Raw genomic sequence first — 24722 nt, 5'->3', positions numbered from 1 at the left:
ACAATGACAAAAGTTGGCTACAGTAAAGCAAAGAGAAAAATAAAACAGGCTGAATATGGAAAATTACAATTGCAAATAATGTTTTTACTCAGGCAAAAACAAAAATACCACAGACAAAGCAAAAGACTTAGACCTAAGACTACTTCTCTTCAACTATATCACTCTCAGAAGACATAGGGATGAATGAAGAAGTCATAACGGTCTGCCCTGCATTTTGAATGCAGAAAATGAGACATTTCAACTAATGTATTTAATCAGTTATATGTTTTTCCACACTGAAAGGTATTACAAATATTATGTTGTGTCTGTTACTTGTTCAGATAAGATAAAGGGGATCAACCATAGAATATTTTTTTCTTAGATTAAAAACAGAAAATAAATGTAAAAAAATGACAGAAAATTTATAAAGTTACTAAACGCTACATTTAACTGTCACAGGCAATATAAATAAATACAATACATACTTTAGTTACACTTCTGTGATACTATGTCTAATAATATGTCAAAAGATCAACACCTATAAGTTTGAGACTGCTACCTGTGTCCAATGTGTCAATGTGGCGGTGAAGTTGAGGTTATATATAAAAGACAACATATTCGTGCACAAATACACCCATATATAAGACAAAATCTTTTAGAACCACTAGATCCATTACGTGTATATTTAAAGTAATTATATAGAAGCATTAATTATTTATTTAGTTTTTAAAGAAACCCCAGTTACAACATTTTTGTTAAAAAGGTCCATCTCAAATCCAACATGTTAAAACATGCTATGGCACACTCTCATTTGATCACATAACAGGGATGCGGTGCACCTGCCCTCACCTTCAGCGTTGCCCTGTCTGCACTGAGGCGCCTCAGTGTGTTTTTCTGATAAGCCGCACTTCTTTTCTTAAGAGTGTCGGTGTCTGTATTTGATGCGAAACGAAAATCACCTCTCCACGACCCGGTGGTCATAAAGGAATCATATCGCTCATCATTCAGCAAGGTGCCGCAACGGCTAAAATCTGCAAAACTAGAGGGGCAATAGGTCGTGGGGAAAACGGGCAGACTAGCTGTGGTTGAACGGTAAACGTAGCCACGCCGACAGAGTTTAAAATAAAACACTCCGCTGATTAGAAGGATAAACATAGAAGACACGGTTGAAAGAGCGATTATCAAATAGAGCGTTAAGTTATCGCTCTCTTGTGACTCATCTGCAAACTCTAAAAGTTCGCTTAAAACGGGGAGCCCATCACCAAGCATTATGCTGACTGTCGCAGTGGCAGAGAGAGATTCGAGCCCGTTATCCGTTACTAATACAACAATAGTATGTTTTGGTTCATCGTCCTCTATGAATGTTCTCGTTGTTCTGATTTCCCCTGTATGCAGATCTACCATAAACACGTTAGGCCGTGTTGCTTTGATTATTTTGTAAGAAAGCCATGCGTTATGACCTGAGTCAGCGTCCACAGCCACCACCTTAGTAACCAGGTAACCTCTAGGCGCTTCAGCTGGTACCATATCTTCAGCAATGTAACCGCTACTTTGCACAGGATATAAGACCACAGGTGCGTTGTCATTTTGGTCCTTAATAAACACATTTATAATGCAGGTGGTGGAAAGTGAAGGCCCACCGCCGTCTCTAGCTGTCACTTTAATTTGGAAGTAAACTGACTGTTCGTAGTCAAACATGCGTGAGGTAAAGACCTCCCCCGTGTCTGAGTTGATGCTTAAGAAAGATGACACTTCTGAGTTTGTGTCCTTTGATATTTGGTATTGGATTTTAGCGTTAGACCCGTCGTCAACGTCTTCCGCTTTGACTTTAATGACAAACGTGCCAACGGGTTGGTTTTCCAAGATGTTGGCATTGTACTCGCTTTGCATAAATGTCGGGGGGTTATCATTTATATCGCTAATCGCGATTGGTATAACTTTTACACTAGTAAGTGGGGGAGAGCCCGCATCAGTGGCAGTTACTGTGAGGTTATACTCTGGTTGCACTTCCCTGTCCAATATTCCATCAGTCACTAGCATGTAATAGTTTTTGACCTCCGATACTAATTTAAAAGGAACATTTTTTGAGATCGTACAGGTGACACGCCCACTGCTCCCAGTGTCCATATCATATATATTAATCAGAGCAACCATAGTCCCTGGTTTGGAGTCTTCAGCCACGTTAGAAGAGGCCGACTTTATTTCTATCACGGGCTTATTGTCGTTCACGTCAATCACATCAATTATAAGTTTACAGTGTGAGGCCTGGCCACCGCCATCTTTAGCCTGAACATCTAGCTCGTGTGAGCTAGCTTCTTCATAGTCAATGACACCTGATACGCGAACTTCTCCGCTTAAAGGGTCAATTTCAATAACAACCTCCCAACTTGTCAGACAGATGACTGAAGGAATAAGTTATCTCCCCATACACCCCCTCATCCAGGTCCGTGGCCTGTAGCGTGGTTATGATAGTCCCTATGGCTGAGTTCTCTGGCACAGAGGCTTTGAAAACTCGCTGGCTAAAAACTGGGACATTATCATTGGCATCTAAAACACGGATAAGGATAGAAGCAGTTCCTGATCTAGCCGGATTTCCCCCGTCAATTCCATTGATTTTCAGTACATGTTCAACTTGTGCCTCCCGGTCCAATGCCTTTTTAAGAACTAGCTCAGGATAAGCATTTCCGTTCATTTGGTTACCCATTTCCAGTGCAAAATTGTCATTCTGGCTCAGTGTATATTCACGGACAGAATTCGTGCCGAGATCGGGGTCATGCGCGCTCTCTAGGGGAAAGCGCCTCCCTAGAACTGTGGATTCCACTAAATCCAGTTTTATCTCCCCCGTAGGAAACACTGGGCTGTTGTCATTTATATCTGTAATGTCCAAAACTATGCTGAATGCTTGAAGGGGCTGTTCAAGTAAAAGCTGATACTGTAAAATGCAGGCAGTGGCTTGTGCGCAGAGGTCCTCTCGGTCTATCCGTTGGCTGATCAAAAGATTGCCTGACGCAGTGTCCAGTTCACACAGCTGGCTTGTTCCTTCTGCAACAACACGGGCTCGACGAGCATCAAGCTCTTTCACCTCCAGCCCCAGATCCCGCGCAACGTTTCCAATCACAGAGCTCCTCTGCATCTCTTCTGGAAGAACATAACGGACTTCTCCAAACGAAACAGCGGAAAGGAGACTAAGAAATGAAAAATGCAGCCACCACTTTAACTGAGGTCGACGCATCATCAATAAACATTTTTTCAGAAATGGATGCACTGTCGACATTATAGCTAAGTCGTTAACATACATCCAAATACCGAACTGAAAATGCAACTGCAATCCTACGATTTCCTGCTTCTCTGGCTGAGTTAATCATGCTCTATTAAGAAAGCTGTCAGCTCGGATTTCTCTCTCTCTCTCTCTAACCTCTTTTTTCATCTCTCTCTCCCCCTCTCTCTAACTCCCTCTCTCAGACAGCTCCACATACAGCCTCTCTCCTTTTCTCCCCTCATACACACACACACGATAAAAAGAGAAATGCGCATGTATACACAGCCGCCGGTCCTAACCCAATACTCTAGTTCCACTGACACAGATAGAGGTAGACATGAGCATCCATGACTCAGACTTTATAAAAGAGCGTCACCAAGAGACTGAGAGAATAACTGCAGCTGTCTGCAATATCACCTTCCAGCACGTAACCAAAGTGAGCTCAAGTTGGGAGCTGAACATTAACTGCTATAACTACTAATAAGACAAATACGATCATTGTATTTTAAACAACACGATATGGACACAGTTAAAGCAATATTTATATAATGTAACAGAGTCTAGTATGGGATCCAGGATCTGATGTGGGCCCCGATTGATTATGTGATTGATTAGTATTTTGATAGACAAAGTAGTTCTGACCTACAACCACTCAATTTATTCTCTATTTATTAAACACATTGTCCCAAAAGGACAGGGACAGTAGTTATTTCTACACAAAATGTTATTTATGCCAAATCATTTGGACTTAAACAGGCAGACAGACTGACAGACAGACAGGCACGCACACACACGCACGCGCGCACACACACACACACACACACACACACACACACACACACACACACACACACACACACACACACACACACACAAAGTCATGAAATGAAAAGAAGTTATTGATGATCTCGCATGCTTGGCTTTACTTTGTTCAACATAATCCCTCTAGTGGTTGCTACGGAGCACTCCAGAATCCAGTTTATTTCCATAAGTAATGACACTAAGAGACAGATGAATCACTCTATCACTCTACTTCCTCTTGCTGAAACAGCAACACCATCCAGCAACATACACATAAATATATCCATGGCACTGCAGCTCTAGCTACAGATTAACAATAATATATCCACATATGAAAATAACTGTGACTAAGTGATTATCCATACATCAGAGAACAGTAGCTATGACATGCTTATCTCAGATAAACAGGGAAGTCTAATATTAAAAGGTGGCAAGTCTGAGGGGAAATGCAGTGGCAAAGGGCCTTTTCCCTCTCTGCACTGTGAAAAATATGACAGCTTGATACATGAGGATTCATAACGGGTTAAAATATTTCAAAAGAGAATTTGGCTTCATGGGGCATAAAACAAAGGCATATATACAAAATAAAATAATCTCACAAAAAGTAGCTGGATAGGAGGATCATGCAGCTATGAAGTCTCAAACTAAATAACACTAAAACAATGCCATTTCACGTTGTACAGGTTTAGTCGGTGTAAATTAAATTAAATTAAATTAAATTAAATTAAATTAAATTAAATTAAATTAAATTAAATTAAATTAAATTAAATTAATATTAGTGAACAGTGTTGTGTCAATGGGCAAGACATTTTGTGAAGTCATATTTTCATAAGTAACTAACTTGTGTTATTCTATAACAAAGGTGTCAAAATCCAGGCCTCGAGGGCCGGTGACCTGCAGATTTTAGATGTGTCATTGATCCATCACAGCTGATTTAAAAGGCTAAATGACCTCCTCAACATGTATTGAAGTTCTCTAGAGGTCTGGTAGTGAACCAATCATTTGATTCAGGTGTGTTGACCCAGGGTGGTATCTAAAACCTGCAAGACACCGGCCGTCGAGACCTGGACTTCGACACCACTGTTCTATAACATTTTTTTTGTGCAGCTGAAAGCCTAATAAATTAAAAATAAACAAAATAAAAGAAATAAAAGAAAATGAAAAATAAATACAATAACATAAAATAAAATATAATGATGAGATGAATTGAAAAATAAAGTAAAATAACGACATAACATAAAAAATACGAGTAAACCATAGCCAAGAAATTACGTAGCACCAAGGAGATAGAAAAAAGCAACAGTTTTCAAACATTTTCCTACACAGAGAAAAAAAAAGATTGGCCAAGTGTGTGGATAGAAACCGAATACTAAATACACTTTGCACAATGTCCTATTTATATTCTTTTTTGTTTGTATATTTTTATTTTTATTAAATAAAGGCTATTGATGAAATCATTGCTATATTAACTCATACCTCTGTGCACCTATCCAGGTCTCCAAACACATCAGCAAAATCTGATGGACTTTTCTTCAGAGTCTGGTCAGCAGGCAGCGTGTTGTCATTGTATGATGTCACAAACTTAAAGTCACTGGTTCTAGAACCTGTGGTCAGGTACGCATCGTAATTGTAAGTGCTGCGTAAAGTTCCTGTGCCATCAACATCTGCATAATTAGGAGGGAGATAACCACTGGGGATGGCAACTGCTCCATCAAACAACAGTCTGGGCTTTCTCCTACGACAAAACCTCAAACCCAGGATGATGATGATGAAGGTCAGGAAAAAGGTGGACACAGACACCAGCGCGATGATCAGATAAGAGGTCAGTTTGGAATTGCTCTCATTAAAAGACAGATCCTTCAGTTCTGGCACCTCAGCCAAGTTATCAGAAATAAGTAAATACATGGAACAGGTGGCAGACAGAGAGGGCTGTCCGTTATCTTTCACTGCCACTACAAGGTTCTGTTTCATGCTGTCAGATTCAGAAATGTCCCGCTGTGTCCTGATCTCTCCGCTGTGGACACCAATAGTAAAAAGTCCCGGATCAGTGGATTTGACTATTTGATAGGACAGCCAGGCGTTCTGTCCGGAGTCCGCGTCCACCGCGATCACTTTGGACACCAAAGAGCCTCCGTGTGCAGCTTTGGGGACCAGCTCGGTCATGAAGGAGTTGCCCTCTGGGGAGGGGTACAGGATCTGAGGAGAGTTGTCATTCACATCTGAGAGGAACACACTCACGGTCACGTTGCTGCTGAGAGGAGGAGAACCGTTGTCTCTGGCCATCACGTGGACTTTAAAACTCCTGAACTGTTCATAATCAAACGACCTCACAGCATGGATCACACCCGTGTCTCCGTTCACAGACAGATAGGAGGACACCAGGGCACCGTTCACCTCACCAGCTAACAGAGAATAAACCACTGTACCGTTCTGTCTCCAGTCGGGGTCTCGAGCACTAACGGAACATAAAGTGGAGCCCGGTTTGTTATTCTCACTCACATATGCGTTGTACGACTGTTCCTCAAACACTGGTGGGTTGTCGTTGATATCAGCTACAGATAACTGAACAGTTTTAGAAGAGGACAGAGGTGGAGAGCCCTCGTCAGTGGCAGTGATTGTAATGTTGTAATCAGACACTAGTTCACGGTCCAGTTGTCCTGTAGTCACCAGAGAATAATAGTTTTTAATAGAAGGAACCAACTTAAAGGGGACACCCTGCTGGATGGAGCAGCGGACCTGTCGGTTATTCCCAGAGTCTCTGTCCTGCACGTTAATGATGCCCACCTCTGTACCAGGTGGGGTGTTCTCTGGTATCGGATTGGTCAGTGACTTCAGATTAACTACAGGGGCGTTGTCATTCACATCAGTGATAGAAATCATTACTTTAGCGTAGGATGACAGCCCCAGCCCATCTTTTGCTTTAACGCGTATTTCAAATGATGTAGTAGTTTCATAGTCAACAGCACCAATTACTCTTATGTCACCTACTTTACGATCAATACTAAATATCTTCTTCACTTCTTCAGTAACATGTCCAAAGTCATACGTCACATCTCCATTAACTCCCTCATCTGCATCACTTGCGCTTACTGTAATCACTACAGTGTCTAGAGGAGAGTTTTCAGGCAGGCTGGCTTTATAAACGGCTTGGCTGAACACTGGGGCGTTATCATTAGCATCCAGCACAGTGACGTGTATTACTAATGTACCTGATCTCTGAGGAGATCCACCATCCAAAGCTGTGAGAATTAAATTCATTTCCTGTTGTTTTTCACGATCAAGCTCCTTTTCAAGAACGAGCTCTATTGTGTTTCCATTTACAGACAGAATAAAATTTTCATTCTTTTTAAGGTTGTACTGCTGCACTGAATTTTGCCCCACATCCGCATCGTGCGCTTCTTCTATCACAAAACGAGCTCCTCTCACAGCCGACTCTTGAATTTCTATCTCAATCCGTTCTTCATTGAATTGTGGTGCATTGTCATTGATATCTTGGATGTGAAGGCTGATACGATGAAGCTCGAGCGGATTCCCCAGCACAAGCTCGTGTTTTAGGATACACGAAGCCTTGTCTCCACAAAGCCCCTCGCGGTCAATCCTGTCTGCAACAATCAGCTCTCCGTTATTCATGTTTATGTCACAGTAACGTTTGTCGGTTCCATCGGTGTCGATGCGGGCTCTCCTGCTGGACAGCGCGCCCGTTTTCATCCCGAGGTCTTTGGCTATATTTCCAATAATGGATCCTCGTTTCATTTCCTCTGGTAAAGAATAGCTCATGTCTCCATGAGCGACATGGAACAAAAGAAGGAGGAAAGAAAACCGACGCGAATGAAACCCAAATATTTTCGAACCCATGATACGCGATTAATTATTAAAATCCTGAAGAATAACGAAAAAAGAAGAAGCTGAACCCCTCAACACAAATGACAACTGCAATTCTCGGGAGGTCTCTTGGGATGCCGTGCTAATTTAGTCACAAAAGCGCAAGAATGCGCGTCCACACTGAGGAATACAGGAAATAAAAACTCATAGGGTTGGTGTTTAGCGCCACCGTGAGTTAGGTTATGCAGAAACACCTAAATAGTAAGTGTAAGCAAACGACAACAAATTTCAATTGCTTTATTTTTGCATGTAGTTATCCGCGACGTTCAAATTGAGAGAAGAGTCCTACAGTGTGCATTAGATAGAGTTTTGTTTAAAAAAAAATAGCCTGTGAGAGTACTCTGAATGTCCTTATTTGTCTTCACAAAAAGTTTTTGAAAATGTAATCTCATGTATTGTTACTAAGAGGATTCAGACATCTGTCGTGCGCTGTGAACTGTTCTTCACATAGCGATCATCCAGTCACACTACCTTATAATCACCAACACACATTAGACACAGCCAGGTAGTTAAGATAAATTTAGTAGCTACTGTATTCCAAGTGACACTATTATGATTGTTTTAATTTTCATTCAGCATGTTATGCTAACCTGCTGTTCTGAATTAATATTTTCACACTGCTCAGTCTGGACCTAAATATTCAACCTCAGGCATTTGCCAAAAGAGAGTATGGAAACGTGTTTATGTGCTTTTAGGGTGTTTAAAAAAAATTAATCACTGTTTAAAACACTATAGAAATGATACCAGTTGACTATTTTTCTTTTCTACATATTTGCCTTTGTTGCACTAAAGCCAGTGAATTATTACAAAAAAATATATACAGACTCAGAGACATTCAGTTCGGTGTCTCTCTTGTTTCAATTCATTTTAAATTCCTAATAGGAAAAACATTTACAGATGCCATGATGTATATCATTCTATGCATATGCATAAAGCATGACCTCAAAATAGTCTGAAAAAATAGATCATGCATACTACTCTTTAATTATAGAAGAATCCATACTGCGCCTTGAGACTGCAGGGGCCAAACTGTTTATTAAATACACAAACTGAATGTATGTTTTCAATCAATAGGCATCCTTAAAGCTTTGAGGAGACATGTGTCACATTGTATTTTCTGATGCATTTTAAAAATTGCCACAAATCCTTATGATAACATGTATTAAGGTTACTATGACACACTTGCTTATTACTACATATCTTTTTTTTTTAAAACTATGGCGATTAAAAGTGATTACAACACCTTGCAGTACCACATACAGTGAAGGATGCCCTGAACCACACTTTGCACTACTTTGAAAAGATGAAGCAACATCCTCTCAATTAATGGCAACAGAGATACATCATACAATGTGTCACTGAGTATGACCAAGAAAGCAACTATGCTTTACATCCAGCAATTATTGTCAGAATGCAATAAGCAACCAGACAAAGCAGCAAGGCACTGACACACACACACACACACACACACTGAAAAGCAATCACTTTAAATCAAGTTAATCCAAAGAACATACACAACATCATAAAAGTAAAATTAGTCTAAAATCAGTCTTTAACAGACATGTTATTTGGATTACTTGTAATAAGCGTAACAGTTTGTTAATAACACACATCTAGACTGTATTTGTGAAAAATCAAACTCAGTTATGATAAACAATATGACCAATATTCTGGTAAAATCACAAGTTAAAGAAAAAAGTTTTTCGTGGACAGCAAAAGTCAAAGCAGGAATCTTTTATGTTAAAACAGCGAACTTGTAATTAATGTTAAAGTAAAACAAAAGTCATTTATAAAGTGTATCTCTCAGTGCAATCACTACAGAGATCACCATGGCACAGTCACAATGGGTGCACATTGAAAAGCTGCAATTAACGCTATATATTCTTTGTATTTTTCCTCTCAAGCAAAATCTCCTTTTTACAATCACAGAAAGCAGGTGAGACTCAAATCAGCTGTCACAAAAACTCAAATAAAGACCAACTGCACACCTGTTATAAAATATTGCTATTAATAAAGTGCAATGAAATGTGCAAAAATATAAAGACCTACATTCGGATGGTATCATCTTTCGAAGAAACACCAGTGGGAAACAATGGTATTCACATTTTCAGTCATTTAGGGGATACATCAGTGAATCTAAAAATATAATTACACAACATATTTGAGGTGCTAAAATGTAAGATGAATTGCATTCCATCATATGACAAAAACGTCTGTCCAAATCAAAGGATGAAAAATGACATCCAAAAGATTCACAGCAACACAGCAAATGTCACAAAGACTTTCAGTCTGACACCCAGTAGCACAACATTGCAGGTGGAATACATATGAATAACATGTGCAAGCAAGCTGTTACAGCTGCTTTTTAGGCGTATGTTATTTTAGATGGGCTAGACTTGAAGATGGATACAGTTTGGCACACAAATCTCATGCTGAAATGACATGTTAGCAAGAATGGCCAAAGATGTTCACTGCTAGTGTAATAATGTTGTGTTAAAGATCAAGATGTGGTTAATCAATAAGAGTAACTTACACTATGAAATGCAGCTCACATGTGTAATGGTTTTTAAGTCAACACTTAAATTCTGCAGCATTGAACCTGTTTTGCTCCAAAACACAACTAAATTGCATAAAAACAATAATAACAACACAGCTAAAGCACACCATGCCTTTTATGTAGTTTTTTCCCCCCAAATAGTATTATTTAATAAACAACATTAGCTTAAAGGTTAAGATTGAGGTTTTGATTATAATATGAGAATAATATTCCTGAAAAAAAGGCACTTTCACAAATTTCAATTAACAATAAATGTAGTTATAACTGACTAACAATTGAAAAATGACATGGATGGATAAAAACAAAAGTCCAAGCAAGATGCAATAATATACCTTATGTGAATGAAAATATGTCAGGACAGAATGCGAAATTACACTAAACAAGACTTAAATCTAAAGTATGAAAAATATGATCATACACTCAGTATAGAAGCATGACCATGGTGAAATTAAACCAGTTTTAGCCACTTTAAAGGAAGATAAAAATGGGAAAACTTTAAGACAACTTGAAATGTAATGAACTACCTCTTGTACGAGTCAAACAAAAGGACAATTGTGTAAAGTTGAAGTACAAACAAAAAAATGATTTTCATGAAGGAAGTGGGCACAAGATTGAAATATAACTGGGTTACTGCCAACAGCTCATACCTCTGTGCACCCATCCAGGTCTCCAAAGACATCAGCAAAATCTGATGGACTTTTCTTCAGAGTCTGGTCAGCAGGCAGCGTGTTGTCATTGTATGATGTCACAAACTTAAAGTCACTGGTTCTTGAACCTGTGGTCAGGTACGCGTCATAATTGTAAGCGCTGCGTAACGTTCCTGTGCCATCAACATCTGCGTAATTAGGAGGGAGATAACCGCTGGGGATAGCAACTGCTCCATCAAACAACAGTCTGGGCTTTCTCCTACGACAAAACCTCAAACCCAGGATGATGATGATGAAGGTCAGGAAAAAGGTGGACACAGACACCAGCGCGATGATCAGATAAGAGGTCAGTTTGGAATTGCTCTCATTAAAAGACAGATCCTTCAGTTCTGGTACCTCAGCCAAGTTATCAGAAATAAGTAAATACATGGAACAGGTGGCAGACAGAGAGGGCTGTCCGTTATCTTTCACTGCCACTACAAGGTTCTGTTTCATGCTGTCAGATTCAGAAATGTCCCGCTGTGTCCTGATCTCTCCGCTGTGGACACCAATAGTAAAAAGTCCCGGATCAGTGGATTTGACTATTTGATAGGACAGCCAGGCGTTCTGTCCGGAGTCTGCGTCCACCGCGATCACTTTGGACACCAGAGAGCCTCCGTGTGCAGCTTTGGGGACCAGCTCGGTCATGAAGGAGTTGCCCTCTGGGGAGGGGTAGAGGATCTGAGGAGAGTTGTCATTCACATCTGAGATGAACACACTCACGGTCACGTTGCTGCTTAGAGGAGGAGAACCGTTGTCTCTGGCCATCACGTGGACTTTAAAACTCCTGAACTGTTCATAATCAAACGACCTCACAGCATGGATCACACCCGTGTCTCCGTTCACAGACAGATAGGAGGACACCGGGGCACCGTTCACTTCACCAGCTAACAGAGAATAAACCACTGTACCGTTCTGTCTCCAGTCGGGGTCTCGAGCACTAACGGAACATAAGGTGGAGCCCGGTTTGTTATTCTCACTCACATATGCGCTGTACGACTGTTCCTCAAACACAGGTGGGTTGTCGTTGATGTCAGCTACAGATAACTGAACAGTTTTAGAAGAGGACAGAGGTGGAGAGCCCTCGTCAGTGGCAGTGATTGTAATGTTGTAATTGGACACTAGTTCACGGTCCAGCTGTCCTGTGGTGACCAGAGAATAATAGTTTTTAATAGAAGGAACCAACTTAAAGGGGACACCCTGCTGGATGGAGCAGCGGACCTGTCGGTTATTCTCAGAGTCTCTGTCCTGCACGTTAATGATGCCCACCTCTGTATCAGGTGGGGTGTTCTCTGGTATCGGATTGGTCAGTGACTTCAGATTAACTACAGGGGCGTTGTCATTCACATCAGTGATAGAAATCATTACTTTAGCGTAGGATGACAGCCCCAGCCCATCTTTTGCTTTTACGCGTATTTCAAATGATGTAGTAGTTTCATAGTCAACAGCACCAATTACTCTTATGTCACCTACTTTACGATCAATGCTAAATATCTTCTTCACTTCTTCTGTAAGATGTACAAAGTCATACGTCACATCTCCATTAACTCCCTCATCTGCATCACTTGCGCTTACTGTAATCACTACAGTGTCTAAATGAGAGTTTTCAGGCAGGCTGGCTTTATAAACGGCTTGGCTGAACACTGGGGCGTTATCATTAGCATCCAACACAGTGACGTGTATTACTAATGTACCTGATCTCTGAGGAGATCCACCATCTAAAGCTGTGAGAATTAAATTCATTTCCTGTTGTTTTTCACGATCGAGCTCTTTTTCAAGAACGACCTCTATTGTGTTTCCATTTACAGACAAAATAAAATTTTCATTCTTTTTAAGGTTGTACTGCTGCACTGAATTTTGCCCCACATCCGCATCGTGCGCTTCTTCTATCACAAAACGAGCTCCTCTCACAGCCGACTCTTGAATTTCTATATTAATCCGTTCTCCATTGAATTGTGGTGCATTGTCGTTGATATCTTGAATATGAAGGCTGATACGATGAAGCTCGAGCGGATTCTCCAGCACAAGCTCGTGTTTTAGGATACACGAAGCCTTTTCTCCACAAAGCCCCTCGCGGTCAATCCTGTCTGCAACAATCAGCTCTCCGTTACTCATGTTTATGTCACAATAACGTTTGTCGGTTCCGTCGGCGTCGATGCGGGCTCTCCTGCTGAACAGCGCGCCCGTTTCCATCCCGAGGTCTTTGGCTATATTTCCAATAACGGATCCTCGTTTCATTTCCTCTGGGAAAGAATAGCTCATGTCTCCATGAGCAACATGGAACAAAAGAAGGAGGAAAGAAAACCGACGCGAATGAAACACGAATATCTTCGAATCCATCCTAATAGATGAATTATTAAGAGGCTGAAAAATAACGAAAAAAATGACCTGAACCCCAAAACACGACTCACAACTGCAATTCTCGGGAGGTGGCCCTAACTGAGACACAAGAGCGCAAAAATGCGCGTCCACACCGATGAATACAGGAAGTTAAAACTGTTAGGGCCGGTGTCTAGCGCCACCGTGAGTTAGGTTATGCGGAAACACCTTAACACTAAATCTAAGCAAACTACAACTAATGCTCAGTGCATGATTTCTATCTTCTTTTAAAAAAAATATTTTTATGTAGAATAAATATGCAAAACTTCAGTTACTATAAAGGAGACAATGGGAGAAAAGAGTTTTACATTGTGAATCAAGTAAACAGTTGTAAAATCAAACAAAAAAAGAAGAAGAAAACCATTCAGTCAGTAAGACAACTATAAATATGCTTATTTGTCTTCATAAAATTATGATATCTTTAATTGTATGTTGTTGTTGTTTCTACTAAGAGGATTCAGACTTGGCTGTGTACCTGGAACTGTTCTTCACATAGTGATCACTGCCTTGTTCTCATCACCACACACACATGCAGGTTGTTTAGTTACACTGAGTCAGTTACTGTACTCCAGGTGACTGTTTTATGCTTTTTGTCTCCATCCAGTAGATACTGCTAATCTGCTGCTCTCCATAACTATTTTCATACTAGACCCTCTCAACCCAAAGGTTCAAATGTAGCTACGTTTATAAAGCTGGTGCAGGACAATGTTCATGTGCTTTCGGTATGTTTTTATTCTTATGTCTACTACTGCTATGTTGATATTTTTGGGATTAAATCCTGTTATCCAGTAAGCAGGTGTCACATTTGGATTTCAGAATTACACCTAAATTTACAGTCCAATGATTTATGGTTTCATTTGTTGCTTTTTTAAAAAATTAACAAGTGTGCCATGCGGTCACGAGAGTCGCTAAAGAAATCTCAGTTGAGACAGTGCAAACTCAAGAGCTCTAATTAAACTACACACTGCCTCATTTTACAACTCATCAGTCACATGAATTAGAAATCAACTTTCACGTATTTTAAAATTAAGATCAAAGACAAAGCTGTTAAAGAAACAGTCCTACTAGTCAAGTGTGATGGAATGTGTTTAAATATAAATACCTACAAACAGATAGTAATACACGTTTGCACTCATTTAGTGTGAAAAAATATAATTATAATCTAAATTGCTATTGCTTGCAATTAAGATGAATTGCATTTCATCATTTGACAGCTACTTCTGTCCAGTGCTAAGAATATATAATGACAGCCATCAGATTACAAAATTTCACAAAATTACTCAGTCTGACATATGATAGGAAAACATCACAGGTATGAGAAGTATGAAATAAATGTAGAAGTGAGCTTTTATAGATGTTTTTTGTGCATCTCCTATTTTAGATAAGGCAGACATAGGAACAAATCCAGGTTGGGACATGAGTCTCATACTTAAAATGTGACATGATAGCGAGAATGGGCAAAGATCTTTATTACTACACTGATAATATTGTGCTAAAGATAAATATGTGCTTTAGCATTGAGATAAACTTACAGTATGACATGTAGCTGACAAATATACACTATTTGAAAAGACCAACTGTAAAATTCTGCAGCATCTGACCTTCTGTGTATCAACAAACCAGAGGTGTAGAACTACTGACAAAATATCAGTAACAACACAGCTAAAGCACTGGGCATATATTCACAAAGTGCTATTTAATAAATGGTAGTACCGGAAAAAATAAGATGAAAGTTTGATAACATTATACAACTATATCTTCCTAAGAGTAAAAGTTGCTCTCAAAGGTTCAGATAGAGGATAAAAGTAATCGATTAGTTAAAAAACAAAACAAACAACAAATAACATGTACAGACAAATAACCACCGCAAGCACGATGCAGAAATATCTATTGTGTTGATGAACAAACGTCATATGAGCTTGCAAAACTACAATAAATTGAACACACATATATAAAATATCACACTAAATCTATGAGTATGAAAGCATGAAATTTATCATGTTGAAATTAAACATATTTTAGCCACAACCAGAGAAAGAGAGCAACACCTCTAGGAAACACTTTAGAGGAAAGAAGAAAATGTTAGAATTAATAAACCAGCTTTCGCTCCAAGCATTTGAAAAAAGGATTTTGTGATGATAAAGTTGAAGAAAACTGAACTGCTGATATTCATCTGGCACAAGATTAAAACATGACTTGCTTATTGCGAAGGGGACATACCTCTGTGCACCCATCCAGGTCTCCAAAAACATCAGCAAAGTCTGATGGGCTTTTCTTCAGAGTCTGGTCAGCAGGCAGCGTGTTGTCATTGTATGATGTCACAAACTTAAAGTCACTGGTTCTAGAACCTGTGGTCAGGTACGCGTCGTAATTGTAAGTGCTGCGTAAAGTTCCTGTGCCATCAACATCTGCGTAATTAGGAGGGAGATAACCACTGGGGATGGCAACTGCTCCATCAAACAACAGTCTGGGCTTTCTCCTGCGACAAAACCTCAAACCCAGGATGATGATGATGAAAGTCAGGAAAAAGGTGGACACAGACACCAGCGCGATGATCAGATAAGAGGTCAGTTTGGAATTGCTCTCATTATAAGACAGATCCTTCAGTTCTGGCACCTCAGCCAAGTTATCAGAAATAAGTAAATACATGGAACAGGTGGCAGACAGAGAGGGCTGTCCGTTATCTTTCACTGCCACTACAAGGTTCTGTTTCGTGCTGTCAGATTCAGAAATGTCCCGCTGTGTCCTGATCTCTCCGCTGTGGACACCAATAGTAAAAAGTCCCGGATCAGTGGATTTGACTATTTGATAGGACAGCCAGGCGTTCTGTCCGGAGTCCGCGTCCACCGCGATCACTTTGGACACCAGAGAGCCTCCGTGTGCAGCTTTGGGGACCAGCTCGGTCATGAAGGAGTTGCCCTCTGGGGAGGGGTAGAGGATCTGAGGAGAGTTGTCATTCACATCTGAGATAAACACACTCACGGTCACGTTGCTGCTGAGAGGAGGAGAACCGTTGTCTCTGGCCATCACGTGGACTTTAAAACTCCTGAACTGTTCATAATCAAACGACCTCACAGCGTGGATCACACCCGTGTCTCCGTTCACAGACAGATATGAGGACACCGGGGCACCGTTCACCTCACCAGCTAACAGAGAATAAACCACTGTACCGTTCTGTCTCCAGTCGGGGTCTCGAGCACTAACGGAACATAAAGTGGAGCCCAGTTTGTTATTCTCACTCACATATGCGCTGTATGACTGTTCCTCAAACACTGGTGGGTTGTCGTTGATAGTCAGTTACAGATAACTGAACAGCTTTAGAAGAAGACAGAGGTGGAGAGCCCTCATCAGTGGCAGTGATTGTAATGTTGTAATCAGACACTAGTTCACGGTCCAGTTGTCCCGTAGTCACCAGAGAATAATAGTTTTTAATAGAAGGAACCAACTTAAAGGGGACACCCTGCTGGATGGAGCAGCGAACCTGTCCATTAGTTTCGGAGTCTCTGTCCTGCACGTTAATGATGCCCGCCTCTGTACCAGGTGGGGTGTTCTCTGTTATCGGATTGGTCAGTGATTTCAGATTAACTACAGGGGCGTTGTCATTCACATCAGTGATAGAAATCATTACTTTAGCGTAGGATAACAGCCCTAGCCCATCTTTTGCTTTAACGCGTATTTCAAATGATGTAGTAGTTTCATAGTCAACAGCACCAATTACTCTTATGTCACCTACTTTACGATCAATGCTAAATATCTTCTTCACTTCTTCAGTAACATGTCCAAAGTCATACGTCACATCTCCATTAACTCCCTCATCTGCATCGGTTGCGCTTACTGTAATCACTACAGTATCTAAATGAGAGTTTTCTGGCAGGCTGGCTTTATAAACGGCTTGGGTGAACACTGGGGCGTTATCATTAGCATCCAACACAGTGACGTGTATTACTAATGTACCTGATCTCTGAGGAGATCCACCATCCAAAGCTGTGAGAATTAAATTCATTTCCTGTTGTTTTTCACGATCAAGCTCCTTTTCAAGAACGAGTTCTCTGGTGTTTCCATTTACAGACAAAATAAAATTTTCATTCTTTTTAAGGTTGTACTGCTGCACTGAATTTTGCCCCACATCCGCATCGTGCGCTTCTTCTATCACAAAACGAGCTCCTCTGTCAGCGGATTCTCGAATTTCTATATTAATCCGTTCTTCATTGAATTGCGGTGCGTTGTCGTTGATATCTTGAATGTGAAGGCTGATACGATGAAGCTCGAGCGGATTCTCCAGCACGAGCTCGTGTTTTAGGATGCACGAAGCCTTTTCTCCACAAAGCCCCTCGCGGTCAATCCTGTCTGCAGCAATCAGCTCTCCGTTATTCTTGTTTATGTCACAGTAACGTTTGTCGGTTCCGTCGGCGTCGATGCGGGCTCTCCTGCTGGACAGCGCGCCCGTTTCCATCCCGAGGTCTTTGGCTATATTTCCAATAACGGATCCTCGTTTCATTTCCTCTGGGAAAGAATAGCTCATGTCTCCATGAGCAACATGCAGCTGAAGGAGGAAACAAATGTTCCAAGCCTGAAACACGATAAAATTCAATTCCATCTTCAATGATACGCCTCTAATATGTTAAAGCAATAACGCAGCAAAGATAGCACACAACTATGACAGAAATAGGAACTGCAATTCAGCGCGTCTCGGGCTAAACCTAGAGCAGGCAGCGGGCGTGCAAGACAGAAAGTCCACAAAGAAAAGAGGAATTCAGTCTTTTAGGGCTGGTGTATAGCGACACCGTGAGTTCAAACATGACACTGACCCAGGCTTATCCAAGTTAAATGCGTAAATGCACTCAATAGATGCTGCAAGATCGGAGTGTTTTATTTTAATACACGTTTAGTGACTATATTATTACGTAATGGCATATGGCATAAATCTATGTCTGTAGGGCCTAGAAATACTGATATCACTATATTTTTACGACTGAACAACAAACTGTGGGTTCCCCCTCTTTGTAGCCTTTCGGAAATCAGCCTAATTGTGTATTAACAAAAAATTAATGTTGCTGGTTCCAACGTAATGACACGCATTGAGTTTACCTATTTAAATTATGACCAAGGTTAACGTTGTTAATGTCCCATAGGACACAAAGCACAGGGAAAAAAATAAAATAAAATTGGAAATTACATGAAAAATCAAGACAGAAAGATTAAAAAACCCATATTATCCAAGTTCAGTATACTAACATCAAACTGAATTTTTATGACTGCTTAAAAAAACCTTTTTTTTTTAAAAAAAAAAGTACATTGAAAAGGAAACTGGCTGATGCACCTGTTTCTTTTCTTCTCAGACAAAAGAAAATTAATGTTGGTTGTTTTTTTGTTTGTTTGTTTTAAATAACTGAATCAAGACTGAGGATGCAGTCTGAAATTTAGTATCCTTTCATAATAAAATAGTTTTGTGTTAGCAACTAAGCAATTATTCAGTAAATTTTTCTGTTGGAAGTCAGATTTCTTTCAGTTGTATCCCAGCTACTATTGCATGCATTAAGGTGAAATTTATGTGGATTTTACTGAGTCATCTGGACTTTTTAAAATAAACTAACAAATTCCCTGCAGCCTTTGCTAATCTCATAAATGTGATGTTACTTCAAATTTACATTAGGCCAGAATTTACTTATTAGTACTGTGATTTTGAGGTAATATCAGAACTGAGTAAAAGTGTCACAAGTCAGACTGAAATTCTAAAACAAAGTGGGGATTTAACTGCACTGAATTGTTGCTAGGCTGAATGTTTTTCTAGAACAGTTAACTACACTCAAAACCACTTTGAACTAGATGTTAACAAGTTGCATATGAAGCCTGATCACTAAACTGACCGTATCATCAGAAGCTTATTACACTCAGCTGAGAGACAGAAAAGAAACTTCATCAGATGCAGAATTGCTAAGTAAAACACAAGCATACAGTCAGAGAGAGAGAGAGAGAGCAAGTGCAAGACAAGGATCCACAGTTTGGGTCTGTTTCAAACATAAATATATTTTGTATTGGGCAACTGGCAAAAGTCCTATTTTTAAGTTAATTTAAGTGTGACATTTCTTTCAGGAAAAGAAGAGTGTGTAAGTATCACAATAGGAGAGAAAATGATAATGCAATATATCATATTTACAGTACAATATGAGTGAGAATAATATAAACTCTGTGGGAGTGCCTACTCTGGGGTAGGACACCTGTGATGAACCAACTTCACGCTGACAAAGGAGAAATATTAAGCCACTCTCAAGAGAAATGTTAATAACTATTTTTGTCAACACCAAAGCTTTGAAAGACCACTAAAAGACCAACTTTTCCTAACAAAAAAGAAGGTGTATGCATCCATCTTTTGGACCATGCTGTATATAACAATGTGCTACACAAACAAAAACAAAACAAAACATAATTCTCAGGATTATGGTTCTATAAAATAAGTAAATAGAATGATTATTAACTGTGTCATCTATGAGAAATAATATACTTTTGTAAACATGGCCAATGATAATATTTTCTATTCAACAATGATCAAGGACTATTGAGGAGAATGTATTAACAGTTTTAGCAGTATAGTGAAGCTGATTACTTACACTGAGTTGCATTGTAGGGTGTTACTAAGCCTATTAATCACTAGTTTATATTGTTATTAGAGAAGCCTTTCTTTCTGTCAAGTCTTCAGACCTGTTGCATTTGTTTTCCATCATCTATACGAGAAAAAAAAACTTATATAGAACTTAATGTTTCAACCACATAACCTTAAAGTCTCTAATTAGATAAAAAATAATACCTGTGGAAGTCCAAACACACTTGATCAGTAAAAAACTGCTGGACTACCAGGAAAATGAATACCAAGACAGAAGTCAAGCCTATAGATATAATGCAATATGATGAAATTTTATCTCAAGGTAGGTTTTGTGGGAAGAAGGAGTTGGACCAAAAATGCTAAAAACCAGCTTTATGGCTGTGCTTCGACCAAAACACCAAAATAAAGCAAAACATGAAAATGTTAACCGAAAATGTTACTCTTCTAGAAAATTGTACCACAGGGAAGGACACATCTGTGAGGGAGAATGCAACAAAGAAAGACAGAGACAATATGAAACACACAGGCTAAATAACAATGAAAGTAGAACCAAAATAAAAGGATTGTAGTTTTTTGTACATTAACACCGTTATTGTTAGGAAAGAAAGTTGGCTTATTTAAATATCTATCAACAAAAATTTAAAACAAGTGAGAGAAAAAAAATAATGAAAATAGGGCAAAGGGTATCCTCCTACCTCAGGAGTCCTATCACTATCTCCAAAAACATCAGCAAAGTCTGATGGGCTTTTCTTCAGAGTCTGGTCAGCAGGCAGCGTGTTGTCATTGTATGATGTCACAAACTTAAAGTCACTGGTTCTAGAACCTGTGGTCAGGTACGCATCATAATTGTAAGCGCTGCGTAAAGTTCCTGTGCCATCAACATCTGCGTAATTAGGAGGGAGATAACCACTGGGGATGGCAACTGCTCCATCAAACAACAGTCTGGGCTTTCTCCTGCGACAAAACCTCAAACCCAGGATGATGATGATGAAAGTCAGGAAAAAGGTGGAGACAGACACCAGCGCGATGATCAGATAAGAGGTCAGTTTGGAATTGCTCTCATTATAAGACAGATCCTTCAGTTCTGGCACCTCAGCCAAGTTATCAGAAATGAGTAAATACATGGAACAGGTGGCAGACAGAGAGGGCTGTCCGTTATCTTTCACTGCCACTACAAGGTTCTGTTTCATGCTGTCAGATTCAGAAATGTCCCGCTGTGTCCTGATCTCTCCACTGTGGACACCAATAGTAAAAAGTCCCGGATCAGTGGATTTGACTATTTGATAGGACAGCCAGGCGTTCTGTCCGGAGTCTGTGTCAACTGCGATCACTTTGGACACCAGAGAGCCTCCGTGTGCAGCTTTGGGGACCAGCTCGGTCATGAAGGAGTTGCCCTCTGGGGAGGGGTACAGGATCTGAGGAGAGTTGTCATTCACATCTGAGATGAACACACTCATGGTCACGTTGCTGCTTAGAGGAGGAGAACCGTTGTCTCTGGCCATCACGTGGACTTTAAAACTCCTAAACTGTTCATAATCAAACGACCTCACAGCGTGGATCACACCCGTGTCTCCGTTCACAGACAGATATGAGGACACCGGGGCACCGTTCACCTCACCAGCTAACAGAGAATAAACCACTGTACCGTTCTGTCTCCAGTCGGGGTCTCGAGCACTAACGGAACATAAAGTGGAGCCGGGTTTGTTATTCTCACTCACATATGCGCTATACGACTGCTCATCAAACACAGGTGGGTTGTCGTTGATGTCAGCTACAGATAACTGAACAGTTTTAGAAGAGGACAGAGGTGGAGAGCCCTCGTCGGTGGCAGTGATTGTAATGTTGTAATCAGACACTAGTTCGCGGTCCAGTTGTCCTGTGGTCACCAGAGAATAATAGTTTTTAATAGAAGGAACCAACTTAAAGGGGACACCCTGCTGGATGGAGCAGCGGACCTGTCGGTTATTCTCAGAGTCTCTGTCCTGCACGTTAATGATGCCCACCTCTGTACCAGGTGGCACGTTCTCAGGTATGGGGTTAGATAGTGATTTCAGATTTATAACTGGTGCATTATCATTTACATCCGTAATCTCAATTAACAGAGTAGCATATGATGCTAATCCCAAACCATCTTTCGCAGTAATCTGGATTTCATACGACGATTCCTTTTCATAATCAATTGCTCCAGCCACTCTCACTGCTCCTGTTTTAGGGTCCAAAGAAAAATCTTGTCTTTCCTCAGAGACGTGGTCAAACCCATAATTAACTTCACCATTTACACCTTCATCTGCATCTGTGGCGCTAACTGTGAGAACAACAGTATCCAGAGGGGAGTTTTCGTGGAGACTAGCCTTATAGACATTCTGACTAAACACCGGGACATTATCATTAGCATCCAGTACAGTGACGTGTATGACCACAGTGCCTGATCTCTGTGGAGAGCCTCCATCGAAGGCGGTAAGTAACAGCGCAATCTCTTTTTTGTCTTCCCTGTCTAGTTCTTTGTCTAAGACTAGTTCGCCATATTTTCTCCCACCACCTTTAGATTTAACGTTTAATCTGAAGTGATCATTTTGCTGAAGTGAATAACCCTGAACAGCATTTTCTCCGATGTCTGCATCGTGAGCTTCATCTAGGGGAAAGCCTGTACCTTTGACTGCCAGTTCGTGTATTTCAAAGTTGAGTGACTCCTCCTTAAACTGAGGCGAGTTATCGTTGATGTCTTGAACGCGAATATGAATGCGGTGCAATTCCAAAGGATTTTCCAGCACTAACTCCTGTTTCAGAACACACGACGCCTTTTTCGCACAAAGCCCCTCTCGGTCGATCCTTTCTTGTACAATTAACTCGCCAGTATTGAGATTTACGCTGCAGTACTTGACACCACTATCCTCTGTATCTATACGAGCTTTTCGAGCGGACAGTCTGCCCAAATCGAGTCTCAGATCCTTAGCGATATTTCCAATTATAGATCCACGTGTCATCTCCTCCGGGATAGAGTAGCTCATGTCTCCGATGACAAAGCGGAGAGAAAGAAAAATAAAAGCAAGGCCGCAGTGCAGCGCAAATATGGTGTATCCCATTGTTACCATCAGAAATGGCACATGAGAGGTAAACATAAAATCAAGACAGTAAAAATGTCCAAAGAATCTTTAAAGTCACTGTGAAACTGGAGTCATACGCGAGGAGGTATTTTCCAACTGCGTTACAAAAGGAGAACCGGGCTTTGAATTCGCTGAGACAGAAGGGTGGAGAATGATCAGGTCTTCACGTTTACTGGCGCACACTGACACCATGAGTATTTACTGAGGTATGGCAACGTGAAGTTTTTTTTTAATTTACAGTTTTTCTCGATTGGTTTGGCTCATTTCTTGAAACCGAGATGACATTCTCAAAATAACATGGACAAATCTCCAAACCACCTTGCAATTGTTCACAACAGAATGTCATTTTTCATTGGTTTTATCAAATTGCAAATGCTTTAGTACATGTCTCAAGTGACTCTGTGCTTCTTTTCAAATGATTATGTACAAGTAGCTACAGTTAGCACAATGAGCCCACATTTAGCACATTTTCCAAATAAATAGATCTTGGCGATCTAAACTGATTAGTTGATTTTTCAGTGAAATGGTTACTCACTCCAAAACATATCAGCATGGTTTCATTGTGTAAGTCATCATATGCACAATTGTCTGTTCAACTGTCAAAATTAGTCAAAGATATAATACCATGAAAGAATATCTTGGAAAATTTGATAAAGTTATGACAGTACTTGACAATCAATCAGGTGAAATTAGAACTAACGAATGAGCAGTTTCCCACATCTCAGATGACCAATCAAACAGGTTGTTTAGATACCTGACAGGTGTTGTCTACGATTATGACTGCTGCCAAAAGTATATAGACAGAGCTTGGCCCGGGGCCAGTTTCATTTGCAGTGTGAACATGGAAGCACCTCGCCAAGTACAACAGCAACTTCCTGCTCGAGGAAGAGGAGGAAGAAGAAGAGGAAGAGGAAGAGTGAGAATGCGTGGAGGAATAGGGGGAAGAGGCCGAGGAGCACGGAGGCACCATGATGTCCCAGATGAAATCCGGGCCACCCTTATTGACCACGTTATAAACCATCGCCTCACAATGGCAGAGGCAGGTCGCCGAGTGCAGCCTAATGTGCCTCGGTCTACAGTCTCCTCCATCATCCAAACCTTTCGCAGGGAAAACAGGTACAGAACTATGCTATTGAACTATTCAGTGTTGGTGTGTGTGTAGGCCTAGAGTACTGTAATATCTTCATGTGATGTTATATGATACTATAAAAATGACAAAGAAAAAAAAATGGAGAAAATACTGTGAATAGTATTCCAGTCACTGTGCAGTGCACCACACTTTTAGTACCATAAAACAGCAGTACAATTACATTGGTAACTCATTTTGTAACAAATTTACAGTGTTGACCTTTTACTTGTATGTCTAGGATTGGACGACAGCCTCAAGTGGGTGGCAGAAGAAAACTTCTAAATGAACAACAAGAACGAGAAATATGCAACATGGTCATTGCAAATAATGCCATCACACTGAGAC

At 40.3% G+C, this 24722-nt stretch overlaps 4 protein-coding genes and 2 pseudogenes across 28 annotated transcripts in view; all 6 read right to left on the bottom strand.

The window, feature by feature from the left end:
* Positions 1–24722, bottom strand: part of LOC120724174 (protocadherin gamma-A11-like) — a 125339-nt gene that overhangs the window by 4874 nt on the left and 95743 nt on the right. The gene's annotated exons all lie outside the window — the stretch shown is intronic.
* The window catches only part of LOC120724149 (protocadherin gamma-C5-like), a 301683-nt gene that overhangs the window by 184211 nt on the left and 92750 nt on the right, over positions 1–24722 (bottom strand). For 3 of the 25 annotated variants that reach the window (XM_040016174.1, XM_040016190.1, XM_040016197.1), the window contains exon 1: positions 11126–14007. The exons of 18 other annotated variants lie outside the window; for them this stretch is intronic. In XM_040016174.1, the coding sequence (XP_039872108.1) occupies positions 11126–13504 (2379 nt within the window). In that variant the 5' untranslated portion in view covers positions 13505–14007. 4 more of the 25 variants (XM_040016151.1, XM_040016175.1, XM_040016173.1 and 1 more) reach the window with 4 other exon arrangements.
* The window catches only part of LOC120724173 (protocadherin gamma-A11-like), a 95152-nt gene that overhangs the window by 4874 nt on the left and 65556 nt on the right, over positions 1–24722 (bottom strand).
* The window catches only part of LOC120724171, a 79969-nt pseudogene that overhangs the window by 4874 nt on the left and 50373 nt on the right, over positions 1–24722 (bottom strand).
* The window catches only part of LOC120724178, a 57057-nt pseudogene that overhangs the window by 4874 nt on the left and 27461 nt on the right, over positions 1–24722 (bottom strand).
* On the bottom strand, positions 14415–18720 carry LOC120724172 (protocadherin gamma-A11-like). Its single transcript, XM_040016219.1, is given in 2 exon segments — positions 14415–16834; positions 16836–18720. Coding segments are annotated over 2 exon segments (2412 nt in total). The 5' UTR covers positions 18141–18720; the 3' UTR covers positions 14415–15727.

Source organism: Simochromis diagramma, unplaced genomic scaffold (assembly GCF_900408965.1).
Source record: "Simochromis diagramma unplaced genomic scaffold, fSimDia1.1 OVJJ01000685.1, whole genome shotgun sequence".
Taxonomy (NCBI): Eukaryota; Metazoa; Chordata; class Actinopteri; order Cichliformes; family Cichlidae; genus Simochromis; species Simochromis diagramma.
The sequence above is the reverse complement of the archived record's forward strand: the minus strand, read 5'-3'. Positions and strand labels throughout refer to the sequence as shown.